The following is a 24,896-nucleotide window of genomic DNA, read 5'->3' as shown; positions in this document are numbered from 1 at the left end:
TCATTTGTCTCTAATTCTCAAATACAAAAGGCAAGTCTCAGAGGCAATTTTCCATAAATAAGTGTTGGGGGCAAGAAACAAAGTTAAGAACACTGCTTAATTATGTAATGAAAATATCATCAACAAACATGCAAAAATTCACTGGTAGAAAATTAAGACCTTCAAGGAATTCTTACAATTCAGGCATTCATAGAACACAGTGCTCATAGATTACACTGAATTAGAGAAAAACCTCGCCTTGGATCAGGAAACTATTCAATATCATCACCATTAAGTGCTTAGATATAAGAAATGCTGTGTTAGCACCAGTCATGTAAGAGATGATCTTTGAATGAGAGGCTCATTCAAACCTTAAGGTAGCCAAGACAATAACAAATAAGCTGAATAACTAAGTCAACAGCAGTGACTGTCTCTGCGGAACAGTGAGCAGATATCTAGCACTATGATCTGAACAAGTCAGATCATATTTGGAATTCTAAATTTCAAAGGACTTCTTACCCTGAAGAAGGTGGGGGAAGGGGAAAATACACTGTGGAAAGATACGAATTATTACTTTGTAAAGAAAAATGTATAACAAAGCGGTCAAAAAAAAATCATAGGTAAGGTAGGGGAGTCTGAAGTATTTGATCTTTATGATACTTCTTAGCTTGAAGATTCTACTTTATGAAATCTGCATTATCACTTGCAAATTCTGGCTCAACTTGAATGTACCACGTTTAGAAACTAGCAAAGTGCAATAAGAGTTACCTTGACAGCAGATGTTACAAAACTACTTCCATGAATTTTAGGAATCGGGGAACCTGTTCCTTGGGAGGCCTGAGAGGCAGTAGAGAGCTTGCTGGTAGGACTTCCTGATAAGCAAGGTTGATTTAAAAATAAAGTATAAACAAAGTAAAATTTACAAAATGGAATTTTAAAGCCATTTTCCACCACCCTCGTCTTCTCCCCACTATTTATTGTTCATTTTGAAGGGCTGAAAACTCACAACCATGATATTATTATAGAAAAAAACACTTAAGGATTCATCCTGTGAAGCTGACCGCTTCATCAACCTAAAAAGGGACAAGAAGCCAGTAAGGAAGTATAGAAGAATAAGTAAGTAGACATTATATACTCTGCACTTATATAGAAAGAGATACTGTAACATAATGGTGTTGGCTATTCCACAATGTGACAAAATGTATGCATTCAACTGAATGCTAGTTCCTTCAAAGTAGTTTCACTAGAAGGTTATACCTACTCCAAAATGCTGACATTAAACACTTTATACTCCATCAGTACAACTGCCTTTAGGGTCTGATCAAAATAAGTCACATTATCTACAGTCAACAGTATGTCAAGACTAAAAATGGTACTTGGTCATCTCCTCCATTTACCAAACTTGCCTGCAGAGACTTTGGCTGATTCCTAAATCTAAACATCCTCAAAAGACACCTACTTGGTTGGCATCCTTAGGTGTACTCAAAAGGGAATCTCTGAAAGTAGCATTTTTTAAAGGAGTCCCACAATTATAATCATTGTTAAAGAACATAACTTTCTAAAAAAATAGTTGGAAAGGCCCAACACACATTAATCTGTGTTAAAATCAAACATGTTAGAAAAAAATCAGTCTCATTACTTTATAGTCATTTCTCTTATTTCTCTTTTCGATATTTCTATTAGAAGTGAAAGCTACAGGAAAGTTTACACAGAAGTGCATGTGTTTAAACAGTTTAATTGAAGGGAATAAATAAAATATTAGTGAAAGTACCTCAAAGAAACCTGAAAAGCTCTCTGTATTTATATGAGGTTATGATGATAAACACGGGGAATCCAAAGACTTATTATTCTTCCTATTAGAGTTTTTTTTTGTTTTTAGTTTTTTGTTTTAAATACCTACAGGGTTCAGTTTCCCTCCCACATGCAAGTTTTATCTTATTCACTGAAAAGTAAAGATCACTTTTTTATTTCACTGGGGAAAAATATGTATGGCTCACAAAGCTATTCTTGCTCTAAAGCTTAATTTGGAAAAGTTAATCACATTGCCTAAAAAGAATGTCTTCTAAATGAGAATAAAATCCACTCTTTTTTTTCTTTTTTAGAAAATTAATTATGGTTCACTATGAATCTTAAGAAATTTAAAAAAAACTTAAGTAAATTCCTAAAAATATAACTTTTACAAGAAGTAAATCTTCCCTCAGAGAAACAGCACTGGAAAACAAAAAAGAATATATATATATATAGACACACTCTTATGTATTCCTTCCTCTTGTTCATGGTTGAAGATTCTCCCATTATATGGCTACTAAGTCACATTAGGATTCCACCTTTAAAAAAGATCAAATCTTGGGGATTGCACGAATATTGTTCCATTCAAACACACACCTGCAGTAGGAGTGGTGGCTCCAATAACCTGCCCTGGCTTGTCCACGATAACATAAGGATTATTAATAACAGAACTGGCAGTGCCTTGCTTCACATGGACTGGAGTGGAAGTTGGGGTTCGAGGCAATGGCGATGGACTTGGGGTTGATATAGGGGAACCTTTATTAATAAAAAAGAGAAACAAAATAAACTAAACAAAATAGATATATTCAGCCCATCTAAGAGGATGCTAAAGAAAATGGAAGAGGGGCAGGGCCACCAGTACAAAGGTGACAAGTTGGGAAAAGAGAATGGGACTGTAAGTTTCAGGTACTGAGAGCAGCAGCAGCAGCTGAGGCCAGGGGTTAGTGCATTTTACTCTCTACATCCTTATCCATGTAGCAGGCAGCCTGTTAGAAACAGATACTGAGGTCCTACCCCTGATCTACCGAATATATCAATAAATCAGTATTTTAACAGGATACCCCAGCAGGCACATTAAAGTTCAAAACAGTGCTTTACATAAGTGTGGAACTGCTGTATCCCCAGGTAACAACAACTTGGGCAGGTTGTTATAATACTGGTTACACTTGAAGAAACTGAAGTTAGGGAGGCAAGTGAACAGCTAGACTTAGGAACCAAGTCTTGATTTGCAATGAATTTCCAATAGGAAAATATGAAATTCATCCACCGAAACAAAAGTCTCTCTCAATACCATGTCACAGCCACAATCCAGAGATTCGTGTTCCCATAGCTCTCAGAAGTTACCGACAGATACATCATTAAACATCCTCAACGGTTATTGATCAAATCTGTTATCCATGAATTTCTCTAACCTTCAAAGCAATTTATATGTTCAGCCTATTCCACCTCTGAAGCAGCAAGCTCCAAAACGCTTCTAACTGGTAGGTAAAATTATACATTCTTTACCTTTCATCAATTTCAAGGACTTGGATCATATTTCTGCTTAGCTATTTTTAGCACTGAAGACTCCCCCCACCCCCTTCATTTAAGAATTATATAGAAGTCTCCCCCTGCCTAGGTATTTCTATTGACTCACTTTCATGTCTTTTCTGAGGTGGCACAGCCAAAACTATAAAGCATATTTCTACTAGAAGTTTACCTAACATAAACTGTTGCGAGGCAACAGACAATTCAACCTCAGTGAACATGAAACCTCAGAACGACCTACTGATCACAGGAATGAGTAAATTTCTAGTGTGGTTATAGAGTATAAAAGATATCTCAATCCCAAACCAAGCCTTGAAGCTTAACTACAAACCAAAAGGCATCTAAATTTTTTCTATTACTAGTCACTCTGGTTTCCATATATAATTCCCAAACTTAATTCCTACCTTAGTTTCCACCAGACATCCTAGCAAACAATTTACCTGTGCTGATTCTAGATGAAAATTGGACTGCTTTGAATTTTATTTCTTTCCTCATTCAAAAACTGTTTCCATATGAATGACTTTTGTTTTTGTTTTGTAACACTTTTGCTTTGCTAATCGACAGTGATGAGCTTGCTTGTTAACTAAACAAAAACCCTGCTTAGAAAAACTAAAAAAAAAAAAAAAAAAGCCATAGTACTTTGTTTTGTCATTCTAACAATTTTTACACACACCAAATTCATATATACCATGTATACCTGAGACAATCTTGCAGCTCATGGTGATAGGCTGGAAGGATTTTCCAGGTGACTCCGGATTAGGAACCTGACTTTGTGGCACAATTTTGCAACTTGATGCTATTGGCTGAAAAGCTGAATTGCCATGAGAACAAAAGGTAACTTTCTGGGATGTTGTCATTTTGGTGGGTGTTCGTTCCAATGAAGATGGCAAAGAATAAAATGTAGTGTGTCTCTCAGCTTCAGTGTTGGCTGGGAATCCTTCTTGAAATGAAACAGGCAAATAAGTCATCAACCACTTTGAAATCCCTCACCATTTCAAGAACCATTTAAGCCATTTACCAGTAGTAAAATAAATACAGTTGACTGGTATTTAACACTGCTTTATGTATTTTCTGGTGAAATGTAAATATCATGCCTAGAATCATGTTTCATTAAAGTGCTTCTTTCAAAAAATTAGAAAACATATAAGCTAACACTATATAATAAAATTTACAAGTTCATTATGTTCTCCCATTCTTTATATATGAATTGACAAACTGTTCAGAGAAGAAAAACTCAAAAGAAAGCATTAGCTTAATCTAATGATGTCCTGTTTTATTAAATGCCCATAAAAAAGATGCAACTGAAACTTAAGAAAAATAAAGTTGAGATTTTTATAAAAGAACTAAAATATTAACATCACATTAACGTAGACTTACAGAGCAAACTAACACCATTTAGAATCAATTTTATATCATATTTGTATATGTTATATAAGTGAACACTTAAATACTTAATTTTATACTTATATATTTACTAAATAAGATGCCATAGTCAAAATACATTTGTTGATGATAAGTCTTATACCGTATTTTAAATAAGATTAGATACTAATATTTGAACTTCTTGTTCACACAATTAGGGACCAAACAAGAAAGTCTTCCTGTAACATTAGAGGAAACCATTATATTCATCAAAGAATAAAAATGCAATGCTTTTCAGTGAGTTTTGTGTTCTATAAAATATTGATAAAACTGCATTAAAAATTTTTTTCTGAGAAGAGTAAGGGCTTGGCTATTTTCATAATAGGTCTGTGTAGAAGAGCAGCATGCCTACTTATGCAAAATTTATTTTCCATACACTCATAAGGTACTGAAGACAGCAGTTCAACATCAAGTGATGGAAAGGAACACGCCATAATGACTGTTCTATACAAGGTAAAAATGCATTTCCATACAAGGAAAAATATATACTACCTTTCTCCACAGAGGTATCAGGTACTGGCTCATGTGACTGCTTTACTGGTGAGGATGCTTTCACAGGGGCTGGAATGGTCAAAGGCAAGGATGGTGGGGCATCTGAGATGTCTGACTCAGAGGACTGAGGATAAACGGAGTCTTCTCCAAGAGAATGCCGATGGAGCTCAACATCCACTACCTACACGATCGGGCAACAACTGGGCTCATGAATCCATCATCAATGTCACAGAAAGCCCCAAACCTGTCTCAAAACATGGTGCTCTAACAGACGTTGCAAATGATTTCTATTCATAGTTCAAAGGCAATTTCAATCTCAATAACTAAAGGATTTATCCCAGAATGTAATCTAATCTGGCTTAATAGATGACTCAATGAAACCAATCATAAAATTGGGGACCTTCCATTTAGTGTTTCTGCACCTTAGAACACTCTTTCCCCCAATCTCAGCATGACTGCCTCTTTCTCACCATTAGGTCTCAATCAAATGTCACCTTCTCAGAGAGGCCTTCCCTAACCAACCTAGCTAAAGCACCCAACTTGTCCTCCAGCTACTCGCTTCTTTATAGCACTTATTTGTAAGTGAAATTATCTTATTTGCTTTTATGTTTACCATATACCTTCTCCCCACTCTCAATACAACCAAGAATTAAACTCCTTGAGAGTAGTCGCTACTCTCATTTGTTCATTTTTGTATCCTCAGTACCTGAACCAGTGCTTAGCATATAGTATGTGCTCAATAAATATCTTCTGGCATAACACAGCACATTTCCCTCAAGAGAGTAAGGTTTAACTTAGCTAATTCTAATCATAATGGCTACTGCTGATATATCATGAATACCAAAAAAGGAGGGGGAGGATGGGGTGGGAAAACAAAGTTGAAGGTCTCATACTTCCTGATTTCAAAATTTATTATTACAAAACAATAGTAATCAAAACAGTGTGGTACTGGCATAAAGAGAGACAAATAGACCATCAGAATAGAATACACTCTCACATACATGGTCAAATTATTTTTGACAAGGGTGTCAAGACCACAGACTGGGAAAAGGACAGTCTTTTCAACAAATAGTGCTGGGAAAACTGGAGATCCACATGCATTAGAATGAAGGTGGAAGTTTACTTTACACCATATACAAAAATTAACTCAAAATGGATCAAAGACCTAAACATAACACCTAAAACAATAAAACTTAGAAGAAAATATAGGGGCAAAGTGTCATAACACTGAATTTGGCAATGATTTCTTGGATATGATATAAAACGTACAGATAGAAGAAAAAACAGATAAATTAGACTACATCAACATTTAAAACTTCTGTGCATCAAAGGACACAATAACAGAGTGAAAAGGCAACCCACAGAATGGGAGAAAATATCTGCAAATCATATATCTGATAAGAGATTAATCTCAAGAATATAGAGACACCTCCTAAAAATCAGCTACAAAAAAACAAACAACCCAATTCAAAAATGGACAAAGGATTTGCATTCACATTCTCCAAAAAAGATATATAAATAAATGACTGATAAACACATGAAAAAATGCTCAACATCAATAATTATTACAGAAGTGCATACCAAAACCACAAAGAAATACCACCTCACACTCCCTGGATAGTATCAAAAAAACAGAAAACAACAAGCACTGGCAAAGATGTGGAGAAATCGAAACCCTTATACACTGTTGGTGGGAATGTAAAATGATGCAGCTGCTATAGTAAACAGTGTGGTGGTTTCTCAAAAAATTAAAAATAGAATTACTGTATGATCCAGCAATTCCACTTCTGGGTATACACCCAAAAGTACTGAACAGAGGGACACGAACAGAGAGACCCATATTCTTAGCAGCATTATTCACAATAGCCAAAAGATGGAAGCAACGCAAGTGCTCATTGACAGATAAGTAAGTGGTTGAACAAAATGAGATGTATACATACAACAGAATATTACTCAGCCTTTAAAAAGGAAGGAAATTTTTATTCATGCTACAACGTGGATGAATCTTGAGAACATTATGCTAAGTGAAATATGGCAGTCACACACAAAAAAGAACGCTGTATGATTCCACTTATGTGTTACCTAGAGTAGTCAAATTCATAGAGACAGAAAATAGAAGAGTGGTTTAGCGGTTGTGGGAAGAGAGTGAGGTATTATAAATGGGTAGTTTCAGTTTTCCAAGATAAAGAGTTCTCTGGAGATGAATGGTAGTGACAACTGCATGAAAATGTGAATTTATTTAATACCACCTAACACTTTAAAATGATTAAAATGGTAAATTTTATGTGTATTTTATCACAATTTAAAAATAAGTAAGTAAATAAGGGGGGAGAGAAAAATTTTTTAAAATTAAGCGTTCATTTTTTTTCCTAATTAAAAACGAAGATCAATTTTCATTCTACTTGTTCCCAAATAATACTGTAGGCAAAAAACCTACCGTCTCTGCTCCAAGAGTCTGCAAGCCAGTATAAGTTCTGTCCAGCTATTGAAAGACAGAAGAGTATTAAGTTTCACTATGCTTACTTATAAAGCTTAGGATACAGCCTTATCTAAAACCCCTTTCACTGCAAGTCTTCATATCATAGGATCTACTTTTTCATAACATTTAAATTCATCATGTCAATAAAAACCCTCAACTTTCTGAGAGAAAAACTGAGTAAAATAAATAAAAACAACTTCAGACATACAGGTAGTTATTATAAAAACAGGCTATAAAAATATACTTGCAGTGTGATGACACAATTATATATGTAGGGTATATTTACTAAGCACTTGTGCAAAAAATGAATGAAAATTTAGGCAATATAGGCAATACTAATAACTACCAGTATATTAGCTTCATGGATGATTTATTTTAGAGGAGAGAAAGGAGTATAAATTGAGGGAATGTTAATAACATAAATTAAAAAGTTTACAATTACATACAAAGAGGTTAGGTTCTTATTCTTTTTTTTTTTTTTTTTTTGCTGTACGCGGGCCTCTCACTGTTGGGCCCCCCCCCCCCGTTGTGGAGCACAGGCTCTGGACGCGCAGGCTCAGCGGCCATAGCTCACAGGCCCAGCCACTCCACGGCATGTGGGATCTTCCCGGACCGGGGCACGAACCCGCATCCCCTGCATCGGCAGGCGGACTCTCAACCACTGCGCCGCCAGGGAAGCCCAGGTTCTTATTCTTATACTTTAATTTATATTTAAAATTAAGATTAAAAAAAAGGATTTGTGGCAGCTTACCATATAAATCTTATACAGTAAGATCAATAGGTAAAAATGGTTAAGTTGGGTAGAAAGGAAAGAAAAGGAAAGGAGAGATGGAGGAAAAAATGAAGCCAGGGATAGGTTAGTAAATAGAAAATTCTAAAAGCTTGCAAGAAGTAGATTTCAGTCTGGCTGAGTTCCTTAGCAGGCAACACAGAGAAGACAAATCAGTCATGAGACCTAGTGTTCATAATAGAAAGGCAATAGAGGGTAGATTTATAGTAGCCCCATGGAAGAGATCTGGAGTTTTAACATTTAAACCTTCGCCAACAGGTTGACTGTTAAAAAGATACGGGCAATTTTAAGGCTATATCCATTTTGCATATTCTCCAGAGCACAGATATTATAGTCTCTGTAATCTGCACTGGCCTATGTTTTATTCTTGGGACCACAGTTTGAGAGAGACACTGATAAAACAGAACTATTATCAAAATGACAAGAGAAACTGGAAAGAAAGCACAGCATACAAGAAATGTTACAAGAACAGGTTTTGGCTGAGGAAGAAATGCTTTAAGGAGAGACACAAACGCTATCATTAAACATTTTTAGAGTTCTTACAAAACAAAACAAAGTCCCATTCTGTACTATTCTAGAAATCAAACTAGGATAAATGAGATCAAGGTTAGAAGGGGGTGGCGGGGGAGAAACGGGTGGCAGTTTTAGGTAAATTTATGAAAGAAGCTTCTAAAAGTTTATTTACTAAATGGATAAATGGATTGTTTTGGGAATGACTGTGCTCCAGTGATGGTTGAGGAGAGGTTAGATGACTACCTGTCGGGGATGCAGATATGTGAATTTCATCCCAGAAACTTTAAATTTTATTGAACTCTTAACACTTAGAGTATTTAGTATATAATGTAATTATTACAGTATGAAATATAGATTGCTATGTACTACAGAATTTCAGAATACAGAGGGATTGCTATGGACTTTAATAGCCAGGAAAAGCTACATAGGAACGTGAAGAATGGAAAGAATACAACACAGGCATTTGAGGAGGGAAGAGCATTAAAGACTTAAGAGATGGCCTAAGGCATTTCTGGGACATGAACAGACTGACCTGGCTGGAGTAGGATGTTCATGCAGGGGATTAGTATGAGATAATTTAGGGTAAAGTATGTCAAGTCAAAATGTGAAGAGCCTGGAATAGTAGGCAGGGGAGTCTGAACCTGAATAACAGGAATTCAATCAAAGCTTCTCAGAGAGGAACAACATAATGGTTCTCCTGTTTTAAGAAGACTAATCTGATGGCGGTGTACAGAATGGACTGAGGGGAAAGAAGATAGATTGGCATTAAAGAAGCTAATCAGGAGACAGAGTATAAGAATAGCCTAGGGCTTCCCTGGTGGCGCAGTGGTTGGGAGTCCGCCTGCCGATGCAGGGGACACGGGTTCGTGCCCCGGTCCGGGAAGATCCCACATGCCGCGGAGCGGCTGGGCCCGTGAGCCATGGCCGTTGGGCCTGAGCGTCCGGAGCCTGTGCTCCGCAACGGGAGAGGCCACAACAGTGAGAGGCCTGCATACAGCAAAAAAAAAAAAAAAAAAAAAAAGAATAGCCTAGTAAGAGTGGAAAGGGCGAAGGGTAGTCTAAAAGAAACATTATGAAGAAAGAGTCTGCAAGTGAACAAATATTTAGAACACAGAGGGAAGAATCAAAGATGGTTCTGAGAGTTAACAAGAAATTGCAGGAAAAATGATACTCCAGAATAAATAAAGATCAGTGGTCACAACAGAGGTGCTTAAGTTCTCAAGGCCAATCAACACGTAATATATAGTAAAATTAAGGAAAATCTGGTAAGAAATACTTTAAAAACTGTCTCAATCATTCACCAGGAACTCTAAGTGATAAGGACAATAAAATATGTATAAAAACTATGTAAACAATTCCCTTTATTTTAGGGATTAGGGTTGGGCCCAGTGCAATATAAGATGGTATGTACAGTGCTTAAAATAAGCTAAGAGGAAAGCAAAACTATTTCAGACCTTCCTCTAAGTAAGTGGGAACATATCCTGCCCCTCTGAACAAAGTGGCTATATGTTCTTTATTTGGTTTCAGTTCTTCTCTGAGGTTATAAGGCAATCTTGTTTTACAGTAATCTCTAGAAAATAACTTAAACATGAAGTTAAGTAGTGCTGTTTACCAACAATGGAGGACAAATCTCAGGCGGCCTTAAAGTTGAAAAAGGTACATTTGTGGAACAAAGGGAACAAAACAGGAATTCTGAAAATGTACTCAGATTCACTTGGGGGCAATTAATGGGAATAATGTGGTAAATCACAAAGTAAGGGCGCTTTGGGAGAAGTTCAATATTAGGATTATATTTTACGGAGAGAAAATGTACACGAGGTTATGACAGAGAGGGATGTGGGGCACTTTAAAAAAATGGTCTGTCTTCCAACTATGAAAGTTAAATGTTTATTATATAAAACTGGAAAAGAAAAACGCACACATGCACACACAGAAAAAAGGGGCAGGAGAAACTGCCCACAATGTCGTTACTTCAATTACTCCAACTTTTTAGGGTATTTCTTTTGTGTTTTTTTCACCTATTTAAAATCTCGGTTGACCTCATACTATATACATAGTTTTATACTCGTTTTATACTCTATGCTTTTCACTTACTATAATGGTAGTTTTTCCCATGTATAAAAAACACTTCTTAAAATAAAATTTGTAATGGTTACATAATAAACCATGTGGATATAGCAGTTAGGGATTTCAGAAGTATTACAACCTTCCACAGTACTTAATATTTCCCAAAATATGTTCACTTCTAGCTTTATCCTTAAGAGATAGACAAGGCTTATTATTTGTGCCTCTTTTTACAGAAAATTAAAATGTAAAGAGTAAAATACAGATTAAAAAGAAAAAGATATCATTTACTTGTAGCCCCAGGTAGCACAGTACCAGTGAGCTCTGATCAGATATTCAAGTCTTCTGATTATCTGACCAGTTCATCTTTTTAAAGAATACACATTCTGGGCTTCCCTGGTGGCGCAGTGGTTGAGAGTCCGCCTGCCGATGCAGGGGACACAGGTTCGTGCCTCGGTCTGGGAAGATCCCACGTGCTGCGGAGCGGCTGGGCCTGTGAGCCACGGCCGCTGAGCCTGCGCGTCCAGAGCCTGTGCTCCGCAACGGGAGAGGCCACAACAGTGAGAGGCCCGCGTACCACACACACACAAAAAAAAAAAAAAAAAAAAAAAGAAGAATATACATTCTGCTGTAAAGTGACCCCTCCCCCAGCCCTCAGAAGGCAAATGTAGCAGTAAGCAAAACACACTCAAAAAGATTTATCCTGCCCCCACTATCCATGGCCACTTCTCTCAGAGGCCTAACCCACCACTTCAAGTGGAGGTGAAAAAAGATACTTCATTTCTGGGGAGCAATGTTTTGTTACAATACCTTCAGATTATGTATGATATCTATCCGCTTGTTCTGGCTGTCCTTAAAGTGAACTTGAACTCTGACAGGAAACTCACCCCAGCCTCTTCTGGTCAAGTGAAAAGGAGGCTCTCTAGGGAAAAGCAGATATTAATATATTAGTCCATGTTCACTCTCTCATTCTAGAAAGAATAGTTTTCCCATAATGGCTAAGTTAGAACTTCACATGTTTCTAATAATTATTTAGATTTCCTCACTTGATGCTAAATAAATATGCTGAATTTTGCTAAAATGCTAAATCATAAAAAATTCAACTCAAACCTACATTAAACATTCAACTACTGAATACTTAGAGCTAAGACACTTATACCATACAATCCAGTGTCATTATTTTCACAGACAGGGAACTAAGGTGATTTGATGGATGTCGCAGTATTAAAGCCAGAATCCTCGATTGCTACTTGATAGACACAGGCTGTGAGGTATGTTCCTTACCCCAAGACAATCATTTATTCCTCCACTCTGGCAAAAACAAAATAAATCATGAATGCTCAATCTGAAAGTGGCAATTTATTTGAAACTATCTACTGCGAAGACTTAACAAATTACATGACTTTATAAAATTTTAGTGAATAGAGAGGAATGTGTGTGAATGCTAATTGGACTAGAGAATTTTCAACAGTCAAAATGTAATTTGTGAAGGGAATAAAAAGGAAGATTGATGAGAAAAAGACTGGCATGCTGTTGATAATTGGTGTTGGGTACGTGAGGATTCAATATACTCTACTTTGTACTGGGTGGGCCAAAAGGTACGTTCATTTTTTTCAGTAAGGTGGCTCTAGTAGCGCTTAGTTGTCTTTAACTTGTCTTGAAACAATTTTGTTAGATTGTATTGTGACAACTGTCCTATCAGTGTGCATTTAAAAAAGAACTTATCAAAATTCGTGAATTTTTGTGTAGCCATTTTAATATTGAAGATGGAAGAAAAAAGCAACATTTTTGGCATATTATGCTTTATTATTTCAAGAAAGATAAAAATGCAACTGAAATACAAAAAAAGATTTGTGCAGTATATGGAGAAGGTGCTGTGACTGATCAAAATGTGTCAAAAGTGGTTTGCAAAAGTTTTATGCTGGAGATTTCTCGCTGGATGATGCTCCACGGTTGCGTAGACCAGTTGAAGTTGATAGCAATCAAATCGAGACATTGAGAACAACCAACATTATACCACATGGGAGATAGCCAACATACTCAAAATATCTAAATCAAGCATTGAAAATCATTTGCACCAGCTAGGTTATGTTAATCGCTTTGATGTTTGGGTTCCACATAAGCAAAAAACCTTCTTGGGCTTCCCTGGTGGCGCAGTGGTTGAGAGTCCGCCTGCCGATGCAGGGGACACGGGTTCGTGCCCCGGTCTGGGAAGATCCCACATGCCGCAGAGCGGCTGGGCCCGTGAGCCATGGCTGCTGAGCCTGCGCATCCAGAGCCTGTGCTCTGCAAGGGGAGAGGCCACAACAGTGAGAGGCCCGCCTACCGCAAAAAAAAAAAAAAAAAAAACCTTCTTGACCATGTATTTCCACATGCGATTCTCTACTGAAACATAATGAAAACAGTCTGTTTTTAAGACAAATTGTGATGGGCGATGAAAAGTGGATACTGTACAGTAATGTGGAATGGAAGCTTTGCCTGTGGGGCAAGCAAAATGAACCACCAACAACCACACCAAAGGCCGGTCTTCATCCAAAGAAGGCGATGTTGTGTACATGGTTGGACTAGAAGGGAGTCCTCTATTATGAGCGCCTTCTGGAAAACAAAATGATTATTTCCAACAAGTACTGCTCACAATTAGACCAACTGAAAGCAGCACTCGACCAAAAGCATCCGGAATTAGTCAAAAGAAAACGCATAACCTTCTTCCATCAGGATACCAGAGGACCGCATGTTTCTTTGATGACCAGGCGAAAAATGTTACAGCTTGGCAGGGAAGTTCTGATTCATCCGCCGTATTCACGAGACTTTGCACCTTTGGATTTCCATTTATTTCAGTCTTTACAGAATTCTCTTAGTGGAAAAAATTTCAATTCCCTGTAAGACTGTAAAAGGCACCTAGAACAGTTCTGTGCTCAAAAAGATAAAAAGTTTTGGAAAGATGGAATTATGAAGTTGCCTGAAAAATGGCCGAAGGTAGTGGAACAAAACGGTGAATCCACTGTTCAATAAAGTTCTTGGTGAAAATGAAAAATCTGTCTTTTATTTTTACTTAAAAACCAAAGGACTGGGCTTCCCTAGTGGTGCAGTGGTTGAGAGTCCGCCTGCCGATGCAGGGGACACGGGTTCATGCCCCGGTCCAGGAGCGGACCCACATGCTGCAGAGCGGCTGGGCCCATGAGCCATGGCCGCTGAGCCAGTGCATCCGGAGCCTCTGCTCTGCAACGGGAGAGGCCACAACAGTGAGAGGCCCGCATACCCCCCCCCAAAAAAAAAAACCCAAAGGACCTTTTTAGCCAACCCAATATATGTCTGGAATTTTCCAGAATAAAAAGTTTAAAAATTTAATTGAGACCTTTATGTATTCAAGAATAATATGGTTTAAGTTAGTGGGGGAAAGAGAGAATGCTTTAAAATGAAAATGTTCACTATGAATCAATGGCTTGGAATTCCTGTAATGAGAGAGAATGCCAAGATTGCAGGGAGAAAGGAACTTTCAGTGGGATGTGCTTTGAAAAACTAAGGAGGGACATGAATTCAGTAAGAGCAGAGTCCAAGAACACAACCTGAGAGGAGTCTAGGAACAGGTATGAATCGTCAGGCACAAAACCAGAGGCTACCAGGAGAGCCCAAAGCAGGAAAAATCCCTGAGTATGAGAGAAGCCTGGAAAGTAGAGGAAACAACAGCTGTATTATAAACTAGAGAAAAGAAAGCAAAGAAACACAGTGCCCTGGATGGAAGAAACCAGCTGAGTTAGTAAGAGAAGTAGCCATGATGTCAGCATAGGTTCAGACAGCAATAAAGACAGGCTTGGGGTCAAATGAGAAGGCTGACTTGAGACAGCAGCTTGAAAAGGAATCCAAGGCCAGAGATACAGTGGGGCCTACAGACATGGTGGACTTAAGAAGAATAATTAAGGGAAATTCTACTGATGACAAGTTTAGTCATTTAAATTCCAGTAAAGCTAAGTGGAAGGCCCAAATTCATTTTGCAATATTCGTCAATCTCATGGCTTGTATGCTGAATTTCTCTTACAAAGGATATAGTAAATCAGCTGTGCTCCTCAATTTGTGTACATAGGCTAAACTCTAGTGAATGCACAGGAAGGACTGCTGCCAGGGAAGACAGAAGACAGACGAATCAGGAAAAAGGAACAATGCTTTTTAACAGGAAATTCCTCCCTAACCATATTTTTGGAAACAAAAAAGGAATCCAAGACCTACCAACAGATAAGACAGCTACAGAAGTGTTATACTTCAAAAGACGTATCTATTTCACACAAAAAGGGGACTGCTTCCCCTAAATAGACTTCTTTATTTCTAGATTCTTCATAGAGGGTGAAATGTATCAATAACCAGGAAGACAACCCACAGAATACTAGGCTTTAAAAATGGCTTTCCTAAAAATACAAAATGAAGCACAATTCCTCGCCCAAATAATTCAAATGGGCAACCAGTCTTTTAGGATCACTTCTAGTGACCCAGAATTCATTACTTTAATAACACTCTCTATCACATTTCTAAAGAGCTCTGTTATAAAAATATTTCATCTTCCTCCTGCATGTTACTTCTAGTATGCCTTCTGCAATCACAAATTCCTCCTCCACATGACCTTCAAAAAAACTAAAACATTCCACTAAGTTCTCTTCTTTTCAGTGTAAACACATTCTGTTCCTTATAACAGCAACAGAAGCAAACACTTACATTGCTTACTATGATCCTACCACTGTTCTAAGCCCTTTATATCTATTAACTTATCTAGTTTTTAAATCACAATATGAAATATCCCCTCTGAGACACAGTGAGGCTAAATAACTAGCCCAAGGTCATGCAGCAAATAAGTAGTGGATCTGAGATTTAAACTCCAGGGCCCATGCTAATTTTTTTTAATGATACAAACATTTTGAGAAGGCTCACTAGGACATTCCCTTGGGGGACTGAGCATACTCTAGTCCCTCACGCACCAAGGGGAGGAATATTCTACTGACACAGTAACCATGTGTTCTTCAGCTCTGCAAACCCTGTATTAAGTCCTGAGCCTAGCATACATTTAGTGACTATCTTGTGCCTAAAAGCAAAGTTTACAGTCACAGCTTTTAAGAAGTTGGCTAAGGAATAACTGAACCAAATGGAAAACAGATCGTCTATAGGAACAGAATCTACTTAAGCTCTTCATCAGGTAATGTGCTCTGATGAGCAGATTCAGAGTGCACAATGAACATACATGTGCTTTGGTCCAGAAATAAAGATTATCCCCAAGTTTCAAGGCAGCTGAAAAGACCTCGCCTACTCATCACGTTACTTTAGATACCTGACACAAGAAACATCTTAAAAGTCTTGTAAAGAACACAGTTATAATTAAACCTAGGACACATGTTAATGTTCTGTCCTTCCTGAAATTTAAAGTTCAGCTCTAAGAAGAATATTTTAAGAATACAGACAAACCAGAGTGTGTCAGAGAATATAACCTGGATGGCAGAGGAACATAAAACAAAGTCACACGAATGACAACTGAAACAAATGTGGATATTTGGCTTGGAGGAGAATAGAAGAGACCTAACAGTTGCTTTCAAAATACTTGAACAACAGCTACATGGAAAAGGGACTACACTGATTCTGTGTGGTGTTACAAAACAAACGGGAAGTGTACTGTTTCGAAGTTAAAGGTAGTTAGGTCTCTGCTCAATATAATTAAAAACTTCCAAACAAACACAGCCACCTACAAATGGAATGGCTCACATCATGAATTCAATAATTCACTCAACAAGAAATGACATTTACTACATGCTGGACACTGTGCTAGATCACAGGGAGAGAAAGAATTAAGAAAAGGTCCCAAACATCGAGAAGTTCTAAATCTAGTAAGGGAGACATACATGTAAATTAATAAGTGTAATAATAAATTTATATACATTACTTGCTATAAAAACAGAGATGTGGTTGATCATTAACAAATTATTTCTCAGGAGTTTTAAACACCAGAAGCACACAAGCAAGGATCTCTTTTAAAATACTATTTAAAGGGCTTCCCTGGTGGCGCAGTGGTTGGGGGTCCGCCTGCCGATGCAGGGGACACGGGTTCATGCCCCGGTCCGGGAGGATCCCACATGCCGTGGAGCGGCTGGGCCCGTGAGCCATGGCCGCTGAGCCTGTGCGTCCAGAGCCTGTGCTCTGCAACGGGAGAGGCCACAACAGTGAGAGGCCCGCATAACGCAAAAAAAAAAAAAAAAAAAAACTATTTAAAAATCATAACCCAGTAGTTAATAAAGTATGGGAAAGTATGCTCTTGGGAAAGGTATGTAGTAATGGTGCAATTCACAAGCTGTGAAAAACTAACTGGTCAGATATACCACCACAGCCAGTTATGCAATACTGCCAGAGTGGCATGGACCAGACAGAAAATAATTGTCAGAGGCTTTTTCCATAATGTGAAGCCTCATACATTTCAGAAAACAACATTCATTTACTATTAACAGAAGATGCTCCAGATGTATAAGATGAGAGAGAAATTTGAAGAGGAACTATATGTATGATCTTTTCCTTGGATTTCCTCAGACTGTTACAATACAACCTGATAAGTGTGATTTGCCACCTTTACCTGCAGATTAGTAAAGATTTCTTAATAAATACAATTTCATATATTACTGCATGATATATTCTAAAACTTAAAGGAACTCAGTGTGTTTCACAAATTCCAATTCCTGGGATGAGAACTGAGAAATAAAATAGGCATTGATTTGCATCATTAAGTATTCGGGTTTTATGTAATGAGTTTTTAATCCCATTTTTGGTAAATCAGATGTTTATCATCAATAAAAAATATGATTAATACATTTTAACTGATTCACATGCTTTATATTAAATAAAATGTTTTCCTAAAACAGTATTTTTGTTGCTGTTTTTACTATATAAAGGAATTTCTTGCTGGTCTGGACATTAAAACATATATTCTTTTTATTATTTATATTTTTATAGACAAAGTACTTTATTTTATTTTATTTTTTTTTGACAAAGTACTTTTTAAACTCATCTACTATTTCTTACCAAACTCACTAAAATATGTGTATTAAAATACTGGACTTACCTGGAGTCAGTATATCTAAACTCAGAAAATACTGTACTCTGTAAGCTATCTTAAACTATAAAATATTGTTACTATCCCAAGAATTCAAGTAAACAATCATTTACTGTATTTTAACCCCTGTAAGAAAGTAGAGCAAAGAAGGATTCACTGAGAAAGTAACGTGAGTTATGTCTTGAAGCATAAACAGCAGACCTTAAGAAAGACAGTGTGTGCGTGTACATATGCATATGTGCATGTGTGTGTAAATGAAGAAGACAGACAATAGGAAGATGGTATTCCCAGCAAAGAAAACAAGTCTAGGTCACCAGTGGAATTCCAGGTGAGGCTAGATGAGCTGTATCGGGTATTTCTGAAAGATTTCATGCATCAGGTATAGACTGAAACAAAATCACAGACAAGGCCTTCTCAATACTAATGTTTGAGAGCCTAAGAATGTAACTGCTCCTCTATCAAACTCTACCATTAGAAAAACACAGACTATCAACACTTTTCTGAGGTTCTATCTACTGAAGTATGTCAAGAAAATAAAGGAAGTTTTATAAACATTAAAAGAAAAAAATCTTGTTTACACAGATTGATTCTCCAGGATAGACAAGACAGAAAGATTCAATATCATAAAAAGTCTGAAAATTAATCATTAATTCAATGTAATTTCAATCCATAACTTGACAGAGATTCTAAACTAATCTGGAACAACATATATACTCAAGAATAAGCAAGACAAAAACTGTAGAATAATAATAATCAGGGGAACATACTCTACCCGACATCAGAATATACTATAAAGCAAAACAATTAAAATAGTATAAGGACTTCCCTGGTGGTGCAGTGGTTAAGAACCGCCTGCCAATGCAGGGGACACATGTTTCAGCCCTGGTCCGGGAAAATCCCACATGCCGCAGAGCAACTAAGCCTGTGCGTCACAACTACTGAGCCTGCGTTCTAGAGCCCACGAGCCACAACTACTGAGCCCCCACGCCTAGAGCCCATGCTCTGTGACGAGAAGCCACTGCAATGAGAAGCCCACACACCGCACCGCAATGAAGAGTGGCCCCAGCTCGCCACAACTAGAGAAAGCCCACACACGGCAATGAAGACCCAACACAGCCAAAAATTAATTAATTAATTAATTAATTAATTATAAAAAATAGTATAATACTAGTATAGGAATCAAAATCATTAACAGAATCTAGCATCAGATTCATGTTTATGTCAGAATTTAGTGTGTATTAAAGGACAGATCAGCTGATAACTGATAAACGCATAACTATCCATATGAAGAAGATAAATGTTCTGTATTAGCTACAAAAAAATTTCATTTCCAGGTATTTGACTTTCTGACCAACAACTCCTATCTTCTGACTCCATTCCTTTGACCCCCACAGAGATTTCCATTTCTTGCCCACACCAGTTTGCACTACCCATCTCTGCTCTTATGTAATCTCCTTCTCTCCTTACTCAGCTTAGATTCTATGGTATATCACTACCATAACCTTATTATTAAAGTGAGGTTATCAATGAACTGGGAGGCCAGGGTTTTGGACGAATTGTCTATCTGCATGTCAAAGCCCTTAAGAATGAGGGCAAGAGTACCGCTAGAGGGACTTCCCTGGTGGCGCAGTGCTTAAGAATCTGCCTGTCAATGCAGGGGACACAGGTTCAAGCCCTAGTCCGGGAAGATCCCACATGCCGCGGAGCAGCTAAGCCCGTGCGCCACAACTACTGAGCCTGCGCTCTAGAGCCCGCGAGCCACAACTACTGAAGCCCACATACCACAACTACTGAAGCCCATGCGTCTAGAGCCCGTGCTCCACAACAAGAGAAGCCACCGCAATGAGAAGCCTGTGCACCACAATGAAGAGTAGCCCCACTCACCGCAACTAGAGAAAGCCTGTGAGCAGCAACAAAGACCCAACGCAGCCGAAAATAAATAAAATAAATATTTTTTAAAAAAGAGCACTGCTAGACAGAAAATCAGTACACCAGGTGCTAAAACTGTGTTTGACAGAGAGGATTGACTGGGAAATCAGTAGACGCCTGCGACAAGGAGGAGCAGCAGATCTTATGAAGCTTCCAAGGAGCTGAGGCTTTTAGAGAGAAGAAGGGAAAAGGTGGTCTAGAAGCCACAAATATGAGCAAGAAAGACATGCACCCCATTTTTAGACCCAATGGTACATGCTGTGTGAGAGAAAAAAAGAGCTGCCACTTGAAAGTTCTCTTGGGAGAAGTGGTGTTCTCAGGAGACAGCCATGTTTTACTTAAGAGTCAGGAGTGGAGGGAATGTTCTGAAGAAAGCTGAGGATACAGGAGATTTCACTGATAAAGACCCACAACCACTTCCACAATACATTCATATAATGAATATATATGTGATACGTAACATCACATAAAGATGTAAAGAATACACCTAAATGAAACAAATTTCAGAATAATATATATTATCATTCCATCTTTGTGAAATAATTATGACAAGAAAGAACCTCAACAACTATACTAGGTTTATATATACAGGAAAAATATCATTAAGGGTTACTTCTGAGAAGGTGAGATCATGGAGAACTTTCAACATTAAATATTTCTGTAATTTCAGAAACCTTTATTTAATTCTATTATATTCTGATAATCATAAAAAACAGTAATGTTGTATCTATATAAACAAGTTAAGCTATTTCCAGAGGAGAGCAGAATCAGCTAATATAATTCATATAGTAACAACCTGACAGAAGGGGATGGTACCTGTTCAGTGAGACAGAAATCTGCAAGAGGGAACCACAGCTAAAATTATACTGTGACTAAAAGCCGAAGCTGAGTAAATTATTAATAACACAAGAATTTCAAGGGAGTGTTCTCAAGTTAAATCACTTTCCTTCCACTTCAGTAAATCTGTACTTTTCAGGTTTAATAACTCAAGTGTGCTCACCTAACTTCCACAAGGTCATTTGGTTTATAGCTGGGATGAAGAAAGAACCAAACTTTCTTGACAAAATGATTAATGCTGGGTTCTCTACGAGACCCTCGGACATATACCATCCACTTGTGGGTTGATTGGTCGTTTTCTTCTCTCTTATCAGGAGGTATGTACCTAGAGTAGAGAAAAAAAAAAACTACTCGAATTTTTTTTTCCTAACAAACCAATTAACTACTACTTAAAACAAGATTAAAAATCAATTACAAGAAGAAAATAGAAAAATTTACATATATGTGAAGATTAAGCAACATGCTACTTACCAACAAACAGGTGACAAAAAGTCAAAAGAAATCAAAAAATATCTTGAGACAACTGAAAATGGAAATAGAGCACACCAAAACCTAAGTGATGCAGCAAAAACAGTTCCAAGAAAGAAGTTTACAGTGATAAATGCCTACATTAAGAAAAAAGAAAGACTTCATATACACAATCTAACTTTACACTGTAAGGAACTAGAAAGAAAAAAACAAACTAAGCCTAAAGTTAGTAGAAGGAAGGAAATAACCAAGATCAGAGTAGAAATAAATTGAGACCAAAAACACAGTAGAAAAGATCAAAAAAACTAAGAGCTGTTTTTTTGAAAAGATAAACAGAATAGACAAAAACCTTTACGCAGACTTACCAAGAAAGTTGGGGGGGGGCGGGAAGGGACAACAGACTCAAATAAATAACATTATAAATGAAAGTGGAAATGTTACAACTCATACTACACAAATACAAAGGATCATAACAGACGGAGAACAATTACACACCAACGAACCAGTCAAATTAGAAGTAGTGAATAAATCCTAAAAATATACAGCTTACCCAGACTGAATCGTGAAGAAATAGAAAACCTGAACAGAACAATTACTAGTAAGGAGATTGAATTAGTAAAAACCTCCCAAAAAAGTACATTCCAGGACCAGATGGCTTTAAAGGGTGAATTCTACCAAACATTTAAAGAATTGGTACCAATCCTCAGTCTCTTCCAAAAAACAGAAAAGGAGGGAACACTCAACAAACTCATTTAACAAAGCCAAAATTACCCTGATACCAAAGCCAAATAAGGATACTACAAGAAAATTACAAGCCAGTATCCCTGATAAAAGTAGATGCAAAATTCTTCAACAAAACATTAGTAAACAGAATTCAACAGTACATTGACACATTACTGACCGGAGAGGTATTAATGCGTCTTTTGTTACCCGAACATTATTGACCGCAGAGGTATCAATACAGAGAGTGATACAATTAACATCACAGTGCAAAGTTGTTACAGCTGAAAATTGATCAAGGGTTCATTATACAACTTATGACTGTCATTATCATTCACATTTTGCTCTGTTAGGTTTTTGTCCCAAACTTGTGTATATTATAAATGCAAGTTTATTACCATAAAATTTTCAAAAATGACGCATCACAAAATTTTGAGTGAAGAAGAATTTTTCGGTGAATTTTATACAGATACTTTCTCTGACTGTCCCAGCGACATATACACTAGTGCCTCAGAAGATGACAGTTCTTCAAAATATAGTTCTGATTCAGACGATGTGAATTATTAGACCAACAAAAAGACAAAAAACCTTAGTGATTGATTCTGATACGCAAAGTGAAAATGAAACTCACGGTGCTGGAGAATGCTCCTTTGCTTCTACGGAAGAGTGGATTGAAGACAACACTTCACGAAAATTAGAAGACTTTACAGGTGTATCAGGTGTAACTACTGAATGTAATAACCCGCAAAGTGTTAGTGAAATAACAGAATTAATTTTTGGTAATGACTTTTTCAAGTTGGTTGCTTCTCAAACAAACCTGTATTACCAACAGAATGAAAAATCATATAAAAAGTATGATAAGGCTTTAAAATGGACTGATGTAACCAATAGTGACATGAAGACGTTTCTTGGATTAATAATTTTGAAGGGACAAATAAGAAAGTCACACTGGAAAGAATACTGGTTGACTGATCCTGAAACACCAATCTTTCCAAAGATTATGACGAGAAGGTTTGAACAAATAATGGTATTTCTTCACTTTACCGATAACTCAGAAACTCCACTTGCTACAGACAGAATTTCAAAAACCTCTTTTGGATTATTTTCTACCAAAATTTCAATCGATCTATATACCCAAACAAGAGCTATCACTTGAGGAGGCAATGATAAAGTGGAGGGGACAACTCAGATTCAAAACCTATAATCCAAAAAAAAAAAACCAAAAAAAACCTATAATCCCAGAAAACTTACAGAATATGGAATTTTGGTCAGGATGGTGAGTGAAAGTGAAACCGGATACATATGCAACTTTGAGATTTACACGGGTGAAGGAAAGAAACTGCAAGAAACAATATTATCGGTCCTACAACCTTATCTTGGTTCATGGCACCATATTTACCAAGACAATTATTACAACAGTGTGTCCACATCTGAAATATTGTTGAAAAATAAAACCAGAGTTTGTGGGACTATAAGAGAGAATCGTGGTCTACCAGACCAATTAAAGGAGAAATCTAAAAATCTACAGAGGGGAGAAATGACATTCTTATGGAAGGGAGAAGTGATTCTTCTTACATGGAAAGACAAGAGGCTAGTCCGCATGCTGACAACTATTCATGACACCTCCATAGCAACTACAGGAAAAGAAGACGGAGGACTGGCCATCAGATAACTAAGCCCACCTGTATATTAGAGTATAATAAATACATGAAGGGAGTTGATCGATCCAATCAATATCTGGCAAACTTCAATATCCTCTGGAGAACTCGAAAATGGTATAAGAAAGTAGGTTTCTATTTGAGTAATTGCAGTTTTATTCAATGTGTTTAAAATTTATTGCAGCCTTAATGCACAGAATAAAATGACTTACAAGCAATTTTTGTCAGCAGTAGCTAGAGAATGGGGAACTGACCATTCTGGTGAATACAGTGGTAGTCCCACACCTGGTCCTTCTTGTGGCATTTCTAGAACAGTGCGCCGCAAAGATCCACCTTGTCAACTATCAGGTAAAATAAAAGAATATATTCTAGGGGAAATAATACCCACAGGACCAAAAACAAATGCCACCAGAAAGTGTTGAGTCTGCTATTCCAGGGGAAAGTGCAGTGAAACATGGTATATTTGTAATAGATGTTCTGTTCCCCTGCACAGAGGTGACTGCTATACTGCCTATCACACTATAATGAAATATCAGAACGCTTTAGTAAGACATGTACAGAGTTTCAAATAAATACATTAAGTGCAAAAAACATTGTTGATATTTACTCAGACGCGGGTGTTTCAATATTCACTTACATAACAAACCATCAGCCACAGGTGTTAGTTTCTGCAAAAATCCCCTGGTCAATAATTTGTTAAAAGTATCAACAACATGATCAAGTGGGATTTACTCCAGGCATGCAATGATGGTTTGACATCCACAAATCAACCAATGCAACATACCACATTAATGAAGGCTAAAAATCATATGATCATCTCAATAGATGCAGAAAAAGCATTTGACAAAATTCAATACCCATTCATGATTAAAAACTCTCAACAAACTGGGTATAGAGGAAGCATAACTCAACATAATAAAGGTCACATATGACAAGTCTACAGCTAACATCGTACTCAATGGTGAATGCTGGAAGCTTTTCCTCTAAGATCAGGAACAAGACAAGGATGTCCACTCTTGCCACGTCTTTCTACACAGTACTGTAAGTCCCAGCCAGAGCAATTAGACAAGAAGAAATAAAAGGCAACCAAACTGGAAAGGAAGAAGTAAAATGGTCTCTATTTGCACACAACATAATATCATATAGAAAAACCTA

At 37.2% G+C, this 24,896-nt stretch overlaps 1 protein-coding gene across 5 annotated transcripts in view; it reads right to left on the bottom strand.

The window, feature by feature from the left end:
• YEATS2 (YEATS domain containing 2) overlaps nt 1–24,896 on the bottom strand; it is a 110,737-nt gene that overhangs the window by 38,672 nt on the left and 47,169 nt on the right. For 3 of the 5 annotated variants that reach the window (XM_081235047.1, XM_081235049.1, XM_081235051.1), the window contains exons 7-13: nt 21,059–21,220; nt 11,865–11,976; nt 7,646–7,690; nt 5,209–5,389; nt 3,992–4,234; nt 2,365–2,523; nt 748–851 (exon numbers count right to left, since the gene is read on the bottom strand). In XM_081235047.1, coding sequence (XP_081091173.1) covers nt 748–851; nt 2,365–2,523; nt 3,992–4,234; nt 5,209–5,389; nt 7,646–7,690; nt 11,865–11,976; nt 21,059–21,220 — 1,006 coding nt within the window. The remainder of the gene's footprint in view (nt 1–747; nt 852–2,364; nt 2,524–3,991; nt 4,235–5,208; nt 5,390–7,645; nt 7,691–11,864; nt 11,977–21,058; nt 21,221–24,896) is intronic. The other 2 variants (XM_081235048.1, XM_081235050.1) reach the window with 1 other exon arrangement.

The sequence above is a fragment of the Mesoplodon bidens genome (genome assembly GCF_964165515.1).
Source record: "Mesoplodon bidens genome assembly, chromosome: 5".
Classification (NCBI taxonomy): Eukaryota; Metazoa; Chordata; class Mammalia; order Artiodactyla; family Ziphiidae; genus Mesoplodon; species Mesoplodon bidens.
This window is presented reverse-complemented; position numbering and strand designations above follow the sequence as displayed.